Source organism: Eumetopias jubatus, unplaced genomic scaffold (genome assembly GCF_037043125.1).
Source record: "Eumetopias jubatus isolate StellerSeaLion01/CBP00866 unplaced genomic scaffold, mEumJub1_p1.0 scaffold_3, whole genome shotgun sequence".
Taxonomy (NCBI): domain Eukaryota; kingdom Metazoa; phylum Chordata; class Mammalia; order Carnivora; family Otariidae; genus Eumetopias; species Eumetopias jubatus.
In genome coordinates this window covers 53,735,950-53,759,073 of record NW_028274809.1, presented here as the reverse complement: position 1 = coordinate 53,759,073, position 23,124 = coordinate 53,735,950, and the positions used below count along the sequence as shown (strand labels likewise).

Sequence of the window (23,124 nt, the reverse complement as noted above, 5' to 3'; positions counted from 1 at the left end):
ACTCTGATGGTAAAGGATGCAACATTTTTAGAGGTTAAGTGTTTCATATCAACATAGACAGTTCAGTACTTGGAAATTTTTGCTCCTTTTCCAACACATCACACTTTTATAAATGCACGATTTTCAATTTGCACAAACACTGTATTTTCTTGAAAATTCATTGATTTAACAAAAGTTTATTAAGTGTCTATCATTCATTGTTTTAGGGACTGGATATACAATGAAGAACAAGTCTTCTAAAAAAAATACAACATTGTAGTTAAAGAGACCTATACATCTAAAGTAATAAATAAGGTATTTTCAGAGTGTTTAAGTACTTAAAAAAAATCAGATAGGAGAATGGGAAAAAACATTTTTACCACAGGTTAATTCCTAAAAACATTTTGGTTGTCTTGACACAACTGTGATTCAGATACTTTTACATGAAAAACCATACCAAATACGTAAAAATAATGACACTATTCCCTGATTTAGGAAGGGTGATACCGAATTCCGAATTGTACAACTGGTCAAAGTAAGGGGCATGTTCCTCACCTTTCAAAGTGGCCTGTGAGATTTCTACAGAGGATGTTCTTCAACTACTAAGTACCAAGATAACAAGTGGATGTTGGAACTACTACGATCGTCACAACCCCAAGGAGAAAGTGATCTGCATCTTGGAAGTTCTCTGAAGATGAGTGCTAGGTGCTAGATGCCTCTCACATGGAAACCTTCCTAGTGGGTTTCTGTGCAGTGTGGTGGGCCTGGTATTTAGTGAATAGCGAAATGAGTACGAGTTACTTCTCTTATTTTTTAAATAAGTACAGATTTGGTCCATGATCTAACAGTTATGAAGATACTACAAGAAAATAATGTTTTTCACTTTTAACACTTTTAGAATTTGAGAATTACCAAAAGGTAAAAGCAAAAAAGCAAAAAGCAAATGAATGGGCGGTTTCACCACTTCCCTCTCTTTAGTGGAAAACCAGTTGAACACTTTTGACAGATAATTTTAAAACTATTCTGAGTAAAAGGAAGAAATTTTAAGGTCTTTTCCAGACAGTAGTTATTTTGTTAATGGGAGATGCCACCTGTGTACCTTACTGAAGCCGCACGTCTCATTCTGACAGTAGATCCTTGTATATAAGAAATATGGTCGGTACAAATAAAAATGTTCCATTTTCCTGGCGGCCCCACATGCCCGGTGATTCTCCATGCTGCCAGGGATTAAGAGTCATGCAGCCACACCGTAGTTATGCCACTGGCTAATTTAAGAAGCCGCATCAAAGAGCATTTCAAAAAGTTCAGTTTAGGGCGCCTGGGTGGCTCAGTTGGTTAAGCGACTGCCTTCGGCTCAGGTCATGATCCTGGAGTCCTGGGATCGAGTCCCGCATCGGGCTCCCTGCTCAGCAGGAGTCTGCTTCTCCCTCTGACCCTCCCCCTTCTCATGTGCTCTCTTTCTCTCTCAGATAGATAAGTAAAATCTTAAAAAAAAAAAGTTCAGTTTAACAAATAAGACTTTCAATTTATGTCTGCAATGGGCATTAGCCTTGACTCAAGGTTCACTCAGACCTCATTGCAAGGACACACACACACACACACACACACACACAACAGTTTGGGGTGTTGATGTTCCGATTCAAACAATAAATGAGTAAGCTAAAACATTTCAATTGCATATTATCCATATTCAGCTTAAGCAATGCATTTTGAAATGTCTAATCGGTTAATGTGATGTATTAAGGAAGCCCAGACCACTCTCCACTCTAATTCCAACTGCTGCTTTCAACATAGGGAAAAAGCATTAAGGTAATGAGCTGAGTTCTATCTCCTAAGAAAACCCAATGCTCTTCTTTGTTTCCATTCTTAAACAAGCAAATGTTTAGATGTGACTGGAAACCACTGAGAGAGAGAGAGAGAGAGGTGTTTTTCCATCAAGATGTGAAGAAAGTTCTTGAAAACTTTTTGTTTTATCTTCAAGATTTGATGTTCTTATGACTATAATATAATTTTTTGGCCGATGGATGCATACAGATATGAAAGATCTATAACATCTGTCAAAGATAAGTTAACAAAAAAAATTCTTATGAAATTGTTGGATGTTCTTATGAGAGAATGCAAAACACTTAGAAAATTTTTAAGAAAAAGGAAAACTGTGGAATCTTTTAGGAAATTAATAAGAATTTAATTCTAATGTGAATTTTAAGAGCAAAGAAGAAATAAAATGATAAATCCTATTAATGTATTTTTCTTTCTGGAAAAGTTACTACCTTCAAAGTATTTATATATCTCAATAGGGTATATTCATATTTCAAAAACAGCCTAAGATATGCATAGTTGACAATGAACTATGTCACCCCCTGCCCCCCCTCAAAAAAAGTCCCACTAACAAAGCTAGAGTACATGCTTCAGAGTGATGGGAACAGGAACTGGATTCACCAAGAGAAACTAAACTAAATAGATCAGCTGTTTCCTGTGTTATTTAGTATGGTATCTTCTCGGGGTGAAATAAAAAAAGAAAAATTATTTCAGGAATATGGACTGAAGAATAGTTTTTCAATAGATGTGCAAAATACTCAAGAAGATAGAGATTCATCTGAGGATAGATCATGAGAAGCGATTATTCTATAATACATTGGAAGGAGACATCCATCCTGCAGTTTGGAAGGACTGGCTAATATCTGAGATAGAAAATAGGCACTTTGCTCTTGACCTTTCCTTTTGTTTTTAAAATAGTGACTTGAAAACAGCCCACAAAACTTTGTCTTCAAGATTAAATTTCCTTAACATAAAATTCAGTGCCAAAAGTAAGTCTGAGAAATATCTTTTTAAAAAATAGAATTCTTCGGAGCACCTGGGTGGCTCAGTCGTTGGGCCTCTGCCTTCGGCTCAGGTCATGATGCCAGGGTCCTGGGGTCGAGTCCCGCATGAGGCTTCCTGCTCAGCGGGAAGTCTGCTTCTCCCTCTCCCTCTCCCCCTGCTTGTGTTCCCTCTCTCACTATCTCTCTGTCAGATAAATAAATAAAATCTTTAAAAAAATAAAAAATAGAATTCTTCATACTTTAGGAGGAAAAAAAATGCCATACCAGTAACCAAAGACTACTTGCTCATACTTACGGATGTACCTTTAAAGTTATTGGTGCGAAGTCTCCAAATACAAGTAAGAAAGACTATGTTTGCCTGTGTTCTGGTAAACAGGCTAAAAAAAAAAAATGTTACAAAGGCTTTCTAAGAGACTAGGGAAGCAATGAGCTTTCTTGATTTAAAAATCAATGCACCTCCCGAACAGCCAAATGCATTAACTGACATCCTCTCAAAATCATTCTATCAAAGCTAAGTTTGAAAGGCTGTTCGGTAACTAATCAGATATATCCTGATGGTGAGGCAAAACAGGTCCATGACACAAATTAAAAAGGTCTAAGATGAAAAGAAAACCCCACCAGGCAGGAAGAAGTGCAAATGCAGAAACCCGGGCCTGTTTGGATGTATTCTTTATTCTGCAAAGCAAAGTGGAAGTGAAATGTTTTTTCCCCAAATGCAGGACAACACGTTTCTTACCCTTGCATTAAGAAGAAAGCTGACAGTTGAGGACTGACAAGGCTCAAGGCAAGGCAACAAATCTGCAGTGTTCCAATCCTGAGCATCTTGGGTTCTTTCTCTCTATGACATACTCTCAATACACAGTGGTAAAATGTCAGAGATCATCTACGTTTTCAAACTGGTTTTTAAATTTGTTTTAGTTTGAGCTCCAGAACTCCCCCCACCCCCGCCCAAAAAAGGAACCCTATCTGGAAGTTTAATATAATAAATACTGAAAACGGTGCTGGTTACAACTGGTAGGCCAGGCCCCACACCCACCAGCCTGATTTTAGTACAATTTCCTTACCTGAAAATGAGAAAAGATTTGGAGAATTTTAGAGACTTGCTTGAACCTCTTCAGCTAAGCCCAGAACCCAGATGTCTTGCTACAGTTGCCAGATTTGCAAATAAAAATATAAGATGCCCTGTTAAAGTTGAATTTCAGATAAACAACAGATCATTTTTTTTTAAGTAAATATATGTGCCAAATGTTGTATAGGATATTCTTATACTAAAAACAATTTGTTGTTTATCTGAAATTTAACTTTAACTGGGCATCCTGCATTTTATCTGTCCCTGTTTCCTTGTTTTTTTTTTTAATTTATTTATTTAAGTCATCTTTACACCCAACGTGGGGCTCAAACCCACAACCCCGTGATCTAGAGTTGCACATTTTTCCCATTGAGCCAGCCAGGCACCCCTCTGTCCCCTGTTCTGTGATACCCATCCAAGGGTGTCATGATTACATCAATGTTGATTCTATTGGTCCTTCTTACAAGCTTACTTTGTCACACTTAACATTTTAGGGCTTTTATTAGGAAAGTAGTCCCCGAATAGTTTTGTGGACAAGTGACATCAAAACGTTTTACGTCATATATTTATCTTGCTATTGCCTTTTTGTATGGATGTATATGTGTATTCATATTAACTCTTCTCAGCAAAAAAAGATTTTTGGTTCAACCCTGCATTTATATATACAAAACATACCATACTTGTGAAGTAAAATAAAGAGTTTCCGTATTATGCCTTACTCTGTTCTCTGCAGTGAAAATTGCTTTATTGAATAAGGCTCTGTTAATGGTACAGCCTGACATTTAACATTTATACATTTGATTTATAATTATTTTTAGGTGATTGCAAGGAGGCTACAGTTCAAACTAAAAGTAGTCTGAACTGAACTGTCTTTCTTTTCTTCTGAATTTGTAAGGAAATGTAGTCACTGGCAGGTAAAACTATTTTATCCACCAAATTTGTTTCAAATATACACACAGCCTTTTCTGCCTCTATATATTCTGAAAAAAGCAACATATAAAAGAGAAAAATGAATACAGCAAATGAAATCATCACATTAAAAATGTGTCTAGCTTGCTCATATTTTGGCCATGGATATCTCATCAAGATTCCCTAGTCAAGCAATTTGTAGCACCTAGCCAGTTGTCAGGAAATATAGAATCCCTCAGGAACATTCATGAAAAGTTTGAATGTTAGGAAGCAAAAACCATTGTATTTATAATCTATCTACTCCTTATGAAGATTTTCAGAAATGTTTCTAAATGTTTCTGTTTTCCATTCTGAAATTCAGCCTATCGGGATGCTTGGCACCTTCAAAGTCTTCATAATACTCATTTGAAATTTTTATTCACACTTTCTGCCTCCCCCAACCTTTAACACTTGTACTAAAATTGGACCAATACCTCTATCTAACAACACAAGAAGTTCATATGTCACTTTATTTAAAAGATTTTGTATAATTAGCCAGGAGTCACTTAATTTCTGCCTCACAACAAACAATATCACAGAAACAATTGTTGGCAGTTCTCTAACCACTGCAGGGCAGCCGGGCTCCCGAAGCTGGGGTTAAAAGCTGGCCTCTGGAAATCAATCATGCTTTCGGCAGAGAAGAATATTTCAGTGATATGAAAGCTGAAATGGAGACTATAATCTTTTGTGATTACCCTCGAGGCTGAAGCAAACGCAAAAAGGAAAGTCCATGAATTGCTGATAATTTCCTGTGATGACCGATTCTCAGGAAATTGTGATATAACTCTTGCTCTGTAACAAAATGCTGGTTCCCCAGAACTGGAGCTTCAAAGGACTCCATCTCAGGATGTCACAATGCTTCTTCAGAAACTACTCGTCCATTACAGGGGCCAGGCCTGTGAGGCAGCTGCTCTCCCTCTGAAGACAATGGTATGTCTGATTGCACAAGGACTGATGAACTATGTGCTACAGGCTGTTTTTCCAGAGAGTTCTTTTATGAAGGAATTGATTGAAAATATATGTTTTAAACCTTTTTTTCTTCTCATAGAAGTTTAAAGATGGATAGATTTCTCTGCTGTTCCTAATAGCTATGTAGCTATGATTATCTAGGCTTATATAATTTTTAAGGTTTTATTTGGTCTGATAATTTGTTTTCTCTGAGAAAAAATAGTTTTCATACATATGTGCATACTGTTAATATCTACTTAATATTTTGGGATAAAACATAAAACTACTCATCTTTTTTTTTGAGTAACCATCAAACCTACAGTTAGATGTGCCTGCTCAGAACACAGGTTAAGCAAGTCCTTCTTATATGATTGGCAATTGAAATTCAGGAGAAAAGGGGGAGGCAGGGTAAATGGAGATCTCTAACAGTTAAAAGTCCAAAGAATTTTTAGAATAATTCTCCATTATCAATACATGAAGGATAATTTAGTATGTTGGCTTCTAGGAATGGGTTTAAAATCTTTTTAAAATTGTTATGTTAACTACTGCTAGTTGAATGAATAATGTGAGAATAAAGGTTCTACGTTTGGAAGTCAACTGTATTTTATTTTATTTTATTTTTAAAAGATTTTATTGATGTATTTGAGAGAGAGAGCATGAACACAAGCAGGAGGAGAGGCAGGAGGAGAGAGAAAGGGAGAAGCAGACCCTCCACTGAGCAGGGAGCCTGATGCAGGGCTCCATCCCAGGCTCCTGGAATCATGACCTGAGCTGAAGGCTGATACTTAGCCAACTGAGCCACCAGGCGCCTAGAAGTTAGCTGTATTTTAAAAGTATAACAGAAAACATTGTTACATCTTAGGAGTCAATGACAATGTGTCATAAGTGCACAGCTCTCAGGTTCAAAATACCTTTACCCACAGTCTTTAAAACCTAAATATTATTGAAGGTAAACAGGCAAAATGGAATTCAGACAAACCAGTGCGGTTATTCCCCACCTCCGTTCTATGCCCTTCGCCCCAGCCCTGCTCCAAATTTAGTTGTAGCCTCTCTTCACTTTTAGACAGTCAGGTGATTCTGATCTTTATGTATGCCCTATTACTATCTCATTCAGCTAACTTAAATGGAGTACCTGCTTAGTAGCAGGCAGAACTACTTTAAACTGAGTACAAATGTCTTAAACTCAAGAACCAGGTCTTAGCCATGTACATATCTTTAGTATCTACCTTAATTAGGATTGCTCTAATGCACAAAACCAGCTCCAGTGATAAATATAACTTGGTTTATTTAAGGTAATTGGTTCGGAAGATGAGATGAAGGGAATAGACATATTAATAAGAATATTAATTTTATTTATAAGAATAGAGGTTTGCTATTTTAAGAGTCCTTTCATAAACATGACCTCATTTGATATTCGTGGGAATTTTAAATTGTTCAACATAACAACATGGTGATATGCTGGCATACCTGGTTGGCTCAGTCCATAGAGCATGCGACTCTTAATCTCGGGGTGTGAGTTCTAGCCCCACATTGAGTGTAGAGAGTTCTTCAAAATAAAATCTTTAAAGAAATAATATGGTGACATGTTATATAGTTATGATTTTTTTCACAGACTCTCACTAAACTTCAGAAGTTTTCTAAATATTCAGTCATATCCTCAATCTTCCATAAACATAATAAGCCCAAGTTTTCATGATGTAATGATGAAGATTAGGAACGTATTATCAACTCTAGTTGTAAAATGAGGAAAAGTGGAATGAAACGACTTTCTCAAGGTCAAAGAAAATGAATCCAGATACAGGGGCTGTGGCTGCCAGCCCCGTGCTCTTTTCCTAGGCAATGAAGTAGATCACTCTGCCCTCTTCCCTCCTCCACTCTGACTCCTGCTTCTACTGGGGGCATGAAGCAGAGTCAGGGCCAGGCAGGACTGTTAGAGGCTTACTGTGGAACAAGGCAAGCAGAGTTACTTCTGGGAGATCAGAGAGAACGTTCCAAGTGGCTTTGGGGAGGAGGTGGGATATGGCAGACGAACGAATGAGTAACTAAGTGAATGCCACCACTGACACCACTATACCATGTGATAGTGGCTATTACTAATCATTTCAGCATCTGATAGCTTCAGCCCATTTTTGGGAAATGAAGGTTTTGGGGGTTTGATATTATGACAATGAATCAACTTACATATTATGGATGTTTGGTGTCTACATAAAAAACAAAACAAAACAAATAAATTAGACCCAGACACATATTTTTGATTATTGGAGACTTTATGTATACCTATAATTATTGTAAATCATAAACCTGTGAAAGAGATCAATTATATTTCCTACTATAATACTCAGATCTTTATTTGGCTCTAGAAACTGTTCACAATAAGAACAAAGTATGAGAATGACAAGATAAATCTATCTTCTATATAGATACACTACAGGGGTGCCCAGCTGGCTCAGTCAGTGGAGTGTGCGACTCTTGATCTTGGGGTTGTGGGTTTGAGCCCCATGTTAGGTGTAGAGACGACTTAAAAATAAAATCTTAGGGGCACCTGGGTGGCTCAATTAAGCCTCTGCCTTCGGCTCAGGTCATGATACCAGGGTCCTGGGATCGAGTCCTGCATTGGGCTCCCTGCTCCCACTCCCCCTGCTTGCGTTCCCTCTCTCTGTCAAATAAATAAATAAAATCTTTAAAAAAAATCTTAAAAAAATTAAATTAAAAACATAAATAGAATATACTGCAAAGGAGTTTTTCAATCTGACTTTAGGAGCCACAAGGATTTATTGGGTATTTAAAAGAACATGTCCTGGGTGCCTGGGTGGCTCAGTCTTTAAGGGTCTGCCTTCGGCTCAGGTCATGATCCCAGGGTCCTGGGATCAAGCCCCGCATTAGGCTCCCTGCTCTGCGGGAAGCCTGCTTCTCCCTCTCCCACTCCCCCTGCTTGTGCTCGCTCTTGCTGTGTCTCTCTCTGTCAAATAAATAAATAAAATCTTTAAAAAAAAAGTCCTACTTGAATAATCTGTTAGAAATATACACATTTAAATTCAAGATACGTTAGGGTGGAGATGAGCTCTTGCTTGTCTGATATTTAGCTTTTTTCCCCTTTTCAGTGGCAGAGCTGTTTACTGGAAGAAATGTGAAGACTGGATTATATTCTTCAATCTTCCATTTTGCAAAAAGGGTGCAACAATGACACATGTAGCCTATTTTCATATGTGGGTGTATTAAAAGGATTAATTGTAGAATGTCTTTAAAATATGCTAAAGCCCTCTGATACGAGAATTCCATGAAAATAAGGTGTTGTTCATATAATTTAAATTTTTCCCCATCCTATTTCAAGGATGAGAACATAAAAAGGAAGGTAAAAAAAATCAAATTGACAGCTAAATCTGTGAAAAAAGTATTTTTCCAAGATTCCTATGTGGTTCCGCAAAGATGTTGAAACTTCACAGATTGCTCAATAGCACTCCAATTCTTCTTTAGCACCCTCAATGACAATTCTAAAAGTAAAGGGGTTGGAATATTCCAAACATGTTTTTCCTTCCCCAAAAGAGATTTGAGACCTAATTCTGAATACAAGAATCTAGAGGGAGGGGGAAAAAAAAAACAGTCTGTGCTATTGGATGGATTCCCAAATTTCTGATAAAAGTTTTTGAGAAAACACCACCATCAATTAATGTTTATAAAGCAACCAATTTAGAAATAACTTTTTGGGCTGGAGGGAATGTTATACGCAATACTATTTTGCTACTTCTTATACTTATTAAGCTCCCTTACTTGACCACTGGCACATGAAGACTTGGTCACTGAGAAAAGCTAAGAACAAGGCTGTTGTTGGTTTCTTCTTCTTTGAATTAACTGGAGTTTTGTTAAGAATAAGAGAAATTATTTTAAGAAGATGGCCTGACATACACACTTTTTCCAAGTTGACTCTGCTCTTGAAAAATGCTGACCTGGGACAGCGCCAAGACAGAAGACCTGTCTTGCCAGAAAATCTGACGTGCCTTCCAAGTACACATAATCCTTGAAACTCTAGCACTGAAGATGAGGCTCCAGAGCATGTGAGGTTGAGACTAGGATAATGAAAAAGACATGCAAGAGGACACAGCGTGGTGGGACTACAGATGCCTCTTCTCACAGGCTTCTGAAACCTTGTGTTCCTCTACTGCATAAGGGCCCATTAACGTCTTAATGTGATGTTTCTTGGCAGCTTAATCAACTGAATTGACTATTGACTATGAACAGTATACTCTATGACGTTATGGTGAATTATTCAAGAGGAGGAAGTAACGTCAGACAGTGAGCAGCTTCTGTCTTATTCTCTATAACCCTTTCTTAGCACAATGACTGGCATGTGTAAACATTCAGTAAGTGACTGGGAATGAATGCCTTTTCCTAGATGCCCTGCACAGATTGTTTAGGGAGAGAGAAAGCGTATGACCACACATTATATAAATATACATGCATACATACACACATACATATACACCATATAAATAATATCTACAAATTCTAAAGGGGTTTCAACAGTGTATAGAGAAAAGGAGATCTGAACCCAAAGTCTGTGATAGGTAAATCTTGAGACTTTTGAATAAGGCAAAGGACATGACCTAAATTTTAAAAAGATATGTTTGTAGTTTCAAGAGAAGAGGGAGACAATAGCACAGATGGTCAGTATGTAGTTTTTTTTCCCTCCCAGGTCATGTTTACATAATTTTTCTCTGTCATATTGAATAGGGATGTAAAAATTTCCAGACAGGAATCTATGCTTAGAAGATTTGTACAAAATCTTCATCAGTTTTGTACTTCATTTCAAAGATGGATTCGTATACACATTTTTTTTCCTAATGACCTAGGGGGTTGCTGTTGACTTTTTAAAGTCCAATAACAGGCCATCACCCTCCCTCTCTCCAAGTAAATTTCAGTAACCACGGAAAATTTCAACCTGACATATTTTAATATACATTTCTTTAGGACATATAGAAGAATAGGAACCTTTAATGTATCTTAAGCATATCATGAAAAAAATAAAAATTCAACCCTATTCTCTTTTATTTATTTTATTGTCTATTTTATTTTTATTTATTTTATTTCTACTTTACTTTTTTAAAATTTGGATAAATGTATCACTTCAAGTAGTTGGACATACTAATATCCTAGGAAATAGGGAATATGTAACTTTTTAATGACAGCAAAGCATTACGAGAGTAAAAAAGAAGCCTCAAATGGCAAAAATTCACAATTGGTTGTATTAGCAGAGGTAAAATATTTAATTTAAATTAAATTAAAGAAAAAATCAAATAAAAGTTAAATAAAGACTTTATTAGGTAGTGAAGGTATTAAAGACAGATTAAAAAGTTAAATGTTTTGGCTCACTCCAGGTTTCCTTACAGTAACACCTCATGAGAAACATGGTAGGAGTTAATAGCAAAGTAAATATGATTTTGATTCTGAATTTATTTTGTACCTCCTTGATAAATATATTATAACTATATTACTATTTTTGGTATGAGAAAGTATCTTAAATATTCGTTGATATTGCCAAACTATGAATAACCCAGAATCTCAAAGAGTTTGGAATGAAAAATAGTAGACATACAGATCATTTCACAGATTGTCATGGATGATTCAAAGAGTCATATAGTGATTTGGGATTTTATACTCAGAAATAATCTTTATTCTGTTCCACATATTTGTTCATGTGTCAGGAAAAATTAATTTCAAGGTATGTAGTAAAAATCAGATTATTGTTCACAAAAATAAGATTGCTGAGCTTCTTGAGATAAAGCAGCAATGACCTCTATTGTGCCTGTGCTTTTCCGGAGCAGTTGCAAAAACAAAGCAGGACCAGAAAGACATCTGAAATAGTAGGCAGAGAAATTGACAGGTGAATGTGGTCTCAAGGTGGCTCTGAATCATATCTATAGCTCTGGAGAGTCACACAAATACATCTGCGCATGTTCCCAATATGTGGCTGGTAAAAAGAAACCTGACCTGCTTATTATGATCACATACAATATATAGGTTGGATATATGTCTTAGTCTGTTTGGGCTGCCATAATGAAATACCACAGACAACAGGACACAAACATTCGGTCTATAACAGTATGTGTGTGGATATATCTTCTAAATGGACTTATTTTTTATTTTTTTTAAAGATTTTATTTAATCATTTGACAGAGAGTGAGCACTTCGGCAGGCCGAAGTCCTGATGCAGGACTCGATCCCAGGACCCTGGGATCATGACCAGACACTTAACTGACTGAGCCACCCAGGCGCCCCATGGACTTATTTTATCATACTAAGTTGATGCTATCCATCCTGCTCAGTATGCAATTTATTTCAATTCTGAAGCTGTCTCTTCTTACAGTTAATTAAGTACCAACTATTACCCTGGTTGTTAAACACTAAATATTAAACACCAAGTATTAACCGGATTAAATAAAGATAAAGATTGGATCCACAGCAAAGGAAATGAGAAATTCTAATTCTAATAGGAGAAACAATTGCGTATACTTTGGTAGCTACCAAAACATTATGTACAGTAATTAAAGGATGACCATGAGGCATTTGGCAAATTTAAATAAAGTGAAAAATAAAATAGTGAAAACAGTTCAACTGGGATACAAAAAATCATTCTTTCTGGCTTTTCTTTAACACTATAAAGTTCAGTAACTATTTTCACTTTGCCTATATTTTTTGGGTTTTGTTATCTTGCCTTTTCTAGTCTTTTATTCTATTTCTTATAAGTTTCTTGGGCACTAGAGTATTTTTGTTTTATTTATTTTGTGTAGCCTCTTCCTCAAACCCAGTACTCTTTAGTGCACATATTTTCAATAAAATCCAGTAACGAATAATTTTCCTTTTAAACTAAATGCGCTTAAGAGTAGGACCGAGGACGAGAAATGTAGTAGATACTTGCAAAGCTTCCACACCATCCACACAGAGAAAGCCAGAACTAGAGCTGCAGAAAAGTTTGTAACTAAGTATTGCCCTCCAGTGAAAAAAAGATGACAGTTCTCGGGAAAATAAAAATCAAAGTAAACACCTGGGCTTATCGCCTCATGCTTAGAAAGGGCTCAGAAATGTTGGTATTTCCTTTGCTGGGAGGAGGAGCAGGTACATTGAAAAGCATAAAACTAGGGCCCTTGCCTCCTTCCTTTTCTCCTTCCCTTCAGAAAAGTTTTACTGAGCTCCTGGGCCAGACACCCAGACGTAGGAAGACAAACAAGCTATAGGCCCTGTTCTCGGGGATCTGGCATTTAGTGGATACAGGTAATCAGGTAACGAGATTATGGTGTGACAACTGCTATGACAGAGGTGATCTGGGGGTACTTTGGAAATACAGAGGGTGGGCGCTTAATTCAGACTCTGCAGGTCACAGAAAACTTCCCGTGCGGGAGGTGATATCTAAGTTGGGCGCTGAATGACAAAGAGTTGAAGGTAGGCGGCAGGGGGGACGTTGAGTGAGGGTTAGTGGGTAGCCAGGCAAAGAAGCCCTGTTAGGCTTTAGATATAAAGGTTGAGATCTTTAAAAACTTATGTTTTCATTTGCAGATCTTTTACCTGTAAGTGGCTCAAAACAGCCCCTCGGTAAAGTAAAACTGTGGAAGGGCAGAGTTTACCTCACCGTTCACTAGACGTGCATCCTTGACCTAGAGCCCACCATAAATTAACAGTGACCCAAACTCCATTTTCTCTAGTGTGTCTCTTCAGAACTCTGCTTGGACAGTATCTTGGATTATTTGCTTATGCTTCACATATAATCCCTGAGAGATTTTGTCAGTTGTGGAGTAGAAGCTACTAAATGAAGGCTGTGAAGCATATCTCTTCATTGTGTACAATTTAGTATAGAAAAGGCACGTGTTCTCTTTTGGAATATGACAGAATTCCATTTCAGTCTTGCTATAATTCTCATGTAACACTGTCATGCTCCACTACAAAAACAGGAGGAAACCATTACTTTACAGGTATTTTTAAAATCTACTTAAAGAAAACAAAACTTCAAAATTCCCAAACTTTTAGCTATGGTATCAGAATACAGCGTTTCTAGTCTTCTGATAATAACTATGAGTTAAGATATATTTCTTCTATTTATTAATACTATCCTTGGTTAAAAATAAAGTGATTATAATGGCACTCACCTTGCTTTTCAAAGAATAAGTGGACTGTTGAATAGAATATAATTTTAAAATTTGCTAACAAGAAATTTTAACTTTTTAAAATCTATTCTGCCTCAAAGCTATTGTTTGTAGAGGTCCATTTTACATATTCAAAAAATTCTTTCCTTGGGGCGCCTGGGTGGCTCAGTCGTTAAGCATCTGCCTTCGGCTCAGGTCATGATTCTGGGGTCCTGGAATCGAGTCCCGCATCGGGCTCCCTGCTCCGCGGGAAGCCTGCTTCTCCCTCCCCCACTCCCCCTGCTTGTGTTCCCTCTCTCGCTATGTCTCTCTCTGTCAAATAAATAAATAAAATATTTAAAAAAAATTCTTTCCTCTTTCTACTTAAGGATTCTGCTGAAAATTGCCTACCGTGCTTCCAGAATAGAGCACGAAAGATTTCTCATTGAGCTTTGTTCACACAGAATCATGTGGAAAGACCAAAAGAGCCAAAGGCATGGATGAGCCAGAACATGACTTCGGAAGTTAGGAGATTTTTTTTTTTTAAGATTTTATTTTTAAGTAATCTCTACCCCACGGGGGGCTCAAACTTTCAAGCCTGAGATCAAGAGTAGCATGTTCAACCGCCTGAGTCAGCAGATGCCCCTGAAGTTAGGAGATTCTAATTCAAGTCTCTGTTCTTTCTTTACTCTCTCTCCTCTTCTAGGCAGTAGTAATTATATGATTTACTAAAATGTTCTAAGACTTGAGTTCTTTGAGGGCTCTAGATCATAAATCTATAATGATCTAGTATAACTATTATTAGTGATATAAAATGTTTTCCTAGAAAAATGTGGACAATGACTTTTATGAAATAGTCCTAAGAAATTTACTAGATGAGTTAGACACTGGGATAGAAAAGTCTATAGGAAAAGGTTTAGAGTAATCCAAACTGTAACTCAGTGTAAAATCATAGGTAACCCAATGATCTTAAAAATTCATTTATTTGCCAGATGATAAAGGGTCCCATTTGCAATGACTTAATTTTTAATATACTACCAGAAGTGCTTTCTGTCCACCAAATGGCTTGGATATAATATAATCTAATGTAATATAATATAGAGAGTAAAATGATTATTTCATGTAGTTCTTTGCTGTATTTTTCACCTTAACCAAAAGTATTTTATTTGAAAATTACAAGTTTACTTTCTTCCAAGAAGAAAACTAAGGAACTTCTATTAGAATTATTCTTTGGGTTTTCTCAAATATTTCATATAGTTGCTATATGGAACAAACAAATAGGCAAGTTAGTGTGTCTATCAGCCTATACAACATTAGTAAAACATTATGAAACTGTATTTTTACCTAAAAAACATTATGAAGACACTCCATTTTTTACGGCTCTTAAAAACCGAGAGATATGTAAAGACATTTTTATAGTTGAAAAAACTAACTTAGGAAAAAAAGAAAGAAAAATAACTTCGAGAATAGTGCCGATCATCCAATCGCAGTTGTAAAAAGACAATGGTGATCAGATTCCTATTATGTACATAATATACTTCTAGAAGGGGGAAAGAAGGATGCATATGGGGGTGCTTTCCTCTAACGAAGGGAGTCAACATGTACACAGGGGCAGGGAATGGTGACTCACACATTTTGCCTTGAATGCCAATGTTTTATTTGAATCTTTGAAATACGTATCCATGTATTATTTGTGTCAAAAACCATGAACTGCAGTCGGAGCCATTCATGCCTCCCCGCATCATCAGTGCTGCTTCCTGATTGTGGCTGGACCCCTGCAGTGGCTACAAATGCTGTTTCCCAAATGCACATTAACCAAAATACAAATACCTAGTAACTGTTTGAAGAAGTATAGCTGAATTCAATAATGCTTGGAATGTATCACCCATGTTTCGGTAGAGGATACAATAGGCACGCTTGAGTTCAAGTTCTGTGAAATGGCACGATGTGCTGTTTTGGGCGGTCACTCCTGATGGATTCATGTGATCAGGGCAGGCATGATTTCTCTCACTGTCCTGCTGACTGCACTAGAAACAATGCTCACCTGTTTGTGCCTTTCTATTTTTTTTTTTAACTGTTTGACTTGCCTTTGAAAAACCCAGAAAAGACAAAAATATTCCACTGTTTATTCGCTAAGTCAAAGCCAGTGCTCCTTAAAAAGTTGGCTGATCCCCTACCCCCTAATTACCTTGCAACACGAAGCTGTGACAGAAGGTCTGTCAGCAGATTTTATTGACAACCCTTGAGGAAAAACCCTCTTTCTGTTTCACTTCATGCAGAAGTTTGCAAAAGGGAACACTTGGCAGTACTTCAGATGCTCACTGTCTGCCGGTGTTGATAATGCAATTCTTTTGCTTGGTGATGGCAGCTTCTATAATGCTGTATCATTCATGTAGACCATTATGCCCCAGCTGACTGCATTCACTGACTAAACAAATCATTCATACAATCACCTCAACTGTTTAACCTTTTCTCTTCCTACAAGCTTAGTATTTGGCTGTGGGCTGATTTTATGCTGAGATCTATTGTTGAAAAGTGTCATGCTCCACCTGGCATGCTTACAAAATGTCTTTCATGCAGATAAACAGTCAGCTGACCTGAATGAAGAACATTGGTAATTATAGGTGATGCACTAATATTTATTGTACATTTTAAAGGGAATGGCAAAGTATCACACAATTAGTACGTAGATTTAAAATGAGTTTTTTTTAATAATAGAGTCATATTCACACAACCCACAATAACTTCCCAATAAAAATTCTGTTTGTATAAGACCTAAAATATGTCCCAAATAAAAGTGTATCCAGGTAGTCAAAGCATATGCTTTCTTTTTTTCTAGTAGTAGGGAAAAATCAGTGTGACTTGGTATCTCTAAATTGTGTTCTTGAGCACGTGAACAGCATCCCAGAAATCATATGGGTTCTCAAGCCACTGAAGTCTACAAAACTGCTCAAAGCCACAGGTGAAAAGTCACTTGGGGAAATATTTGTAAAATAAATATGCTGGCTATTGTTTGGACTAACTCCCATGGGAGAAGGATTATCTTCCAAAATACAACTGATCAGTGTAACCAATATAAGGTCTAAAATTACACACTTCGGAAACAGGCTACATGTGTTGCCTATTCACAACTGTAATGAAAGAGATTGGGGAGGACACAAATAAAAGAAAAATGCATTTACTCACTGTGTTAAAATTTGGAAAGAGCCCAACAGCAGAACTACCGTCCACTGGAAAAGACATAAATGGTTTGATATCCAGTGAAGGCTGCATCATCAGGGTAGGGGTGCGCACAAGAGCAGGAAGTGTAGTAGTGTGGCATGTACTGCCTGCCAAGAACAAAACAAAAATGAATTCAGTCTCTTGCTCATATCCATCTCCTTCCCCAACCTACCGTGCAAAAACAGGACTGCTGAGCTGCAACCTGAGAGCAAGAGAGTTATGCTGAAGGTAAGCAAACGGCATAGGAGGAGAAAATACAGTTAAAAAGGTTCTTCTTGCTCATGATGTTAGGACAGTGATGCAGAATACTTCGCTATGGCAAGGGCCAAGGGCTGCTCAGATCCGGCAGAGGTACATAGTACACGGATCCTGCTGGCAGATGGGGCAGAATGAGATCATCCTGTTCAACCATTGTCTCTGACTTGCCAAAAATGTAGGAGAGAGGAGGGGAGGAGCCTCTTGCAGCCAGATGCTCTTTACTATTCAGAGTTATTGAATGGCTGGTAGGCATGTTTTATGCAAATCAGAGATAATTATAGGGTTTTTACAAGGGGGAAAAAACCTTGGACTCACAGTCACTGCCTGCTCCCAAGAAAATTATGACTCAAACAATTTTATCTCTAAAAAAAACCAAACTGAAAGTTGCCCTTACTTTGAGGGAAATAAGTAGTCTAGACATTGGATAGTAAGAGAACCTTAAAGGAGTGATTACTGCTGAAGGGAGAGATTACTGCCCAGGTGGGGCAGGGTACTGGGGGACAGGGAGAAGTTAGGACAGAAACTCAAATATTTGTCTCCAACTTGAATTCTAATAAGCCTTGCATTATTGTAGCAACTATCCCTTTTTAACAGTTACATTAGCTGTCATTTCTTTAGGAATCTGGGCTAACCCATGTGTGGGAGATTTAAAGCACTCCTCTCCAGCAACAAGCATTCTTCTTCTGAAACCTCCATCTACTGCAGGTAAGTATCTGTTGGTGCAGGTGGTCCTCTGGGAGATAGGCTCTGGTGTGCCTTTCCTTTTTTTTTTAATATAGTAACTTTATTGAGATATAATTAACATACCAGACAATTCTCCCACTTAATGTGTACAATTCCATGGCTTTTAGCATATCCATAGTGTTGTGAACATCACTACAATTTAGAACATTTTCACAATCCCTAAAAGAAATTCCATACCCATTAGCAATTTTCCCCCATTTCCTCTCCATAGCTCCCAGCAACCACTAATTTACTTTGTTTCTAGGTTTGTCTATTATGGACATTTGATTTTTTAAAAAATTTGTTTTTAAAGCTTTTATTTATTTACTTGAGAGTGAGAGAGCATGTGCATGTGCATGAGCAAGGGGGAGGGGACGGGGGAGGGAGAAGGAGAGAGAGGGAATCTGAAGCAGACTCGGTGCTAAGCGTGGAGCCTGACACAGGGCTCGATCTCACTACCCTGAGATCATGACCTGAGCTGAAACCAAGAGTCGGCCGCTTGGCCGCTCAACCGACTGAGTCACCCAAGTGCCCCTATTATGGACATTTCATTTAAATGAAGTCAAAGAGGGATGCCTGGGTGGCTCGTTGGTTGAGTGTCTGCCTTTGGCTCAGGTCATGCTCCCAGGGTCCTGGGATCAAGCCCCACCTCGGGCTCCCTGCTCAGCGGGAAGCCTGCTTCTGCCTGCCACTCTGCCTACTTGTCCTCTCTAACTATCTATCTCTCTGTCCAATAAATAAATAAAATCCTTAAGATAAATAAATAAATAAGCAAAGTCAAACAATATGAGTTCTTTTGTGACAGGCTTCTTTCACTTGGCATAAAGTTTTCAAGGTTCATCCATGTTGTAGCATGTATGAGAATTTCATTCCTTCTTAAGGCTGAATAATATTCCATTGCAGATGTAAACACATTTTTTTCCTTATTCGTTCATCAGTTGATGGGCATTTGGGTCGTTTCCATGCTTGCGTTATTATGAATAATGCTATGAACATTTGTCTGTAAATTTTTGTGTGGAGATATATTTTCAGTTCTCTTAGGAATATACCCAAGAGTAGAACTGGGGACTCTTGTGCCGTATGATAATCATATAGTTTAACTTTTTGAGAACTTTCAGACTGTTTTACAAAATGGCTGAACCATTTTATAGTACCACAAACAATGTATGAGGGTTCCAATTTTTCCCAGCATGTCTATACAGGACCACAAATAATTATACGCCGAAAATCTCCTACTGACTTCAAGGAGAAATAAACAGTATGGGAAAATGCTCCAACTATTAAAATTTCCTCCAATGTTCTCACACAGTGTTCCAGAATAATTAAAATTTCTATTTCAATGATATATTTTTTGATAATGGATTTCCTTAATAAACTCTGCATTATATTTAAAATCATTCCAGAACATTATTAGTAATAGTTTTTAATGGACTATCATGCCTCATTTACATTGATCCTCAAAACAGAAAAAAAAGAAAAAGGCTTCTGAAACATTCATCTGTAATGGCAAGTCTTTAGGTCAGCCCCATCCATTAGGGAATATAGAGGAGGACTCAGCAAAAATAGAATCAACCGAAAGTATAGATCAAACAGTAATGGTTTTTTCTGATGCCAAAGTAAATACTCTGATCTCATTCTGGCATTCACATAACCACCCTGTATTTGATTACACATTTTTCTTCTAATTAGGTAATGTTACATTCATTGCTAGCTTCAGAGCTTGCAGATCCAAGATGATATATTATGTCAGTATTTCGATGTTGCAGAAGCACTTATTATAATCTTTATTTTTAAAAGCTTTGCTTTAAAATCTTAGCTCAATTGAAAAAAAAGATATTTCTTATTTTAGACCAATGGCCTTTTACAACTCACAATTACTATAATTGTCAAAAGTCAAAAGTCCAAAAAGTATACAGAATTATTCTACTTAAAGCTGCCTAATGGACAAATTATTTTGCCATCATGGGTCTCCCCACATCAAAAGCAAAATTCTTTCTATAAGCCCGTGTAGTACAAGGTATTGGAGGGCTTGGCAAGAGTCATTTTGTACTCACAAACTCAAATCAAACATAATGCAACATGGAACTTGACAAACAGATTGCTCCATCAACAAAGGTCAGAATGCACAATGATCCCCTTTACCCAATCAAATATCTATGCTAATAAAGACAAGGCTTGAGAACTACTTAGCTGCCACCATTCATTAGCATAAAAACTTAGCAGCTGTTTACCATTCATTAGCATTTTAATGACAGACAATTTGCCATGTTAAACACAGATTGTTTTAAAGTACTGGTAGATCTCCTGAATAAATATAAACTGCTTTCATCAATTCCCCTCACCTCAACCTTGCTGTTTTCACTTTTCAAACCTGCTTTTTCATGTCACTTCACCTAGACCCATTGCTTCACGAAGGAAGTTTTTTTGCAAATGGGAAATGAATGAGGATAAAGTGCTTTTTTTTGCACAAATTAGGTCAGGCTTTAATCCCTCTGTCACGTCATTCCAGATTTTGTTCCTGCTCCCCCTGCTGGGAAGCATTTCTCCTCACCTTGGGATGCCCAAAAGCTGGTGGGAAATACAAGCAGAAATTTGTCCAGAATACATTGTACCCTGCAAGAAAATGCTTAGTATCTTTAATATTTCCTGGGAAAACAGAAAGGGTTGACAATATAATGAGCATAAAGCATGATATAATGTATCTTTTACATTGCTATGCTCATGGGACAGGACCAGCCTTTGTCTTTTGTATGAACTATTTGGCAGTATTATGTAAGACACCTCCTATATGTAGTTCTATTTCAAAGCAAAGGATACAATCTTACATACATATTATAATGAATCAAGTCATAACAGGGCTCCACCTTATTAGATAATAAAGATTTTTATTTTTTTAAGATTTTATTTATTTATTTATAGAGAGAGAGAGCAGGGGTGGGGGGCTAGAGGGAGACGGAGAGAGAGAGAGAGAATCTCAAGCAGACTTTCTGCTGAGTGTGGAGCTGGACCCGGGGGCTCTATCCCAGGACCCTGAGATCATAACCTGAGCCGAAATCACGAGTTGGATGCTCACCTGACTGAGCCACCCCGGTGCCCCAATAAAGATTTTTATATCACTTGCTGTATATATAGATCAAACTCCCTGACCTAAAATGAAATGCACACAAGCATGCATGCCTGCTCCAAAGATCCGACAGTCACCACTCTCACACGGACACTGCACATGTTCATATACTTTCCCATAAGAATGCTATTAACCCTCTCCCCCAAATTTCATTTTCATTGTAAAATCCAAGTTGTATTCATCTATAACTATGAAACTAATAATGAGAAAGACAACTCACCACTATGATCATAAAACTATTATTCGGCCAACTGCCTCTGTAACGTAATAGGTGCTTTATTAAGTCAACGGATTATGTTGTACTCCAACACAATAAAACCCCACCTGAGGGTTAGGTGACATGTGAAATTATTGCCTTAGTCTTTGACCTTCAGAAATATAATCTTGAAGATTTAGGTGATAGCTCTCAGAGTTCCTAGCGGCTCTTCTCTATGTACCAAAACATGAGCATACAAAACACCCCAGTGTTAGAAGGAGGAAATGCCGAAGTCACAGAAAAACCGGATGGAGAAGCATTTACAGAATGAGATCAAATCTATTCTATATCCCATAGAAGTAGTTTTTTCTTATGCCATTATTATGTATGTCTGCCCTAGTGAGTACTGAAATAAAAAGCTTAACATATAAAAGTCTATCAGGTGGAGGCAATGCCAATTATAGAACTCCCAGAGATGTCTTTAAAGAAATTAAAATGAGTGACTCTTCGAAAGTCCTACCAAACTCAGTTTTCTTTTTACTGCTTTCCCAGCTTTGTTGCCTCTTACCCTGAGTAACTTTCCCTCTTAACCGCCACAATCACCACCCAGCGGCTCCTCTCCCCCTCTCCCATCATTTCCATTCTTTCATCAGTCTAACACGTGAGGAAAACAAATTTATCAAGAGATCAAGTGCGTCACAAGGAGGTGGCTATGTGAATAGGAGATGTGACTGATAAAGGGCTTTGTTTCTGAAAAGGCCACATAATAATAATAACAGAGATAACATTTTTACAGTTCATACTATGTGCCCGGCACTACCTTAAGCACATTACATATGCATGTACAGAAGTATACACACAGATAAGAATATATACATATTTGTACGTGTATACCCGTACATACTCATAAATTGAATCAGACAAAATTTATTTTACTTTTTAAGAGAAGACAAAATAGTAACAACTACTACCATTTAATGAGATTTTACTCTATGCGAGGTATTGCTAAGTGACTTGTGTCCCTTATTTTATTAAATTATAACACAATTTGGGGTGCCTGGGTGGCTCAGTCATTAAGTGTCTGCCTTTGGCTCAGGTCATGATCCCAGGGTGCTGGGATCGAGCCCCACATCGGGCTCCCTGCTCAGTGGGAAGCCTGCTTCTCCCTCTCCCACTCCCCCTGCTTGTGCTCCTGCTCTCGCTGTGTCTCTCTCTGTCAAATAAATAAATAAAATCTTTTAAAAAATTATAATACAATTCTATGAGGTTTGCATTATTATCCCCGTTTCACAGATGAGAAAGGTGAGGCTTAAAGAGATTGAGATCAGCTAGTATGTGGTAGGGCCTGGGTCTAAGCTGTTGCTTATCTGGCTCTAAAGCCCAGCCACCTTTCCATAAAGTAGGTTATATGTAAAGTTGTTAAGTGAAAAAGATTCTGTCCTCAAACACATTTAGAAAATGCTGGCTTCAACAAAGTTTAAAGTGGTTCTTTTTTGCAAGACATCTTGGAGCTTATAATATACTAACAGGCACTGTGAATGTCTAGGCAGATATAATTTCTACTTTCCATTTCTTTCTTTTTTTTTCATAGAGCTTCTGGAACAATTATAATGCTTGGCATGTCCTTCAGGCAATGCTGTTCTACACACATGAACTCTACCAATTCAGGAGAAAGCCAATGACTTTCACGTCTGCCACTTTGTTGTTGTGCAAACCTGTGATAA

At 37.5% G+C, this 23,124-nt stretch overlaps 1 protein-coding gene across 4 annotated transcripts in view; it reads right to left on the bottom strand.

The window, feature by feature from the left end:
• Nucleotides 1-23,124, bottom strand: part of ZNF385B (zinc finger protein 385B) — a 302,554-nt gene that overhangs the window by 67,917 nt on the left and 211,513 nt on the right. For 3 of the 4 annotated variants that reach the window (XM_028125130.2, XM_028125138.2, XM_028125142.2), the window contains one exon: nt 17,064-17,206. In XM_028125130.2, the coding sequence (XP_027980931.1) occupies nt 17,064-17,206 (143 nt within the window). Of the gene's footprint in view, nt 1-17,063; nt 17,207-21,064; nt 21,096-23,124 lie in introns of all 4 variants that reach the window. The other variant, XM_028125151.2, reaches the window with a different exon arrangement.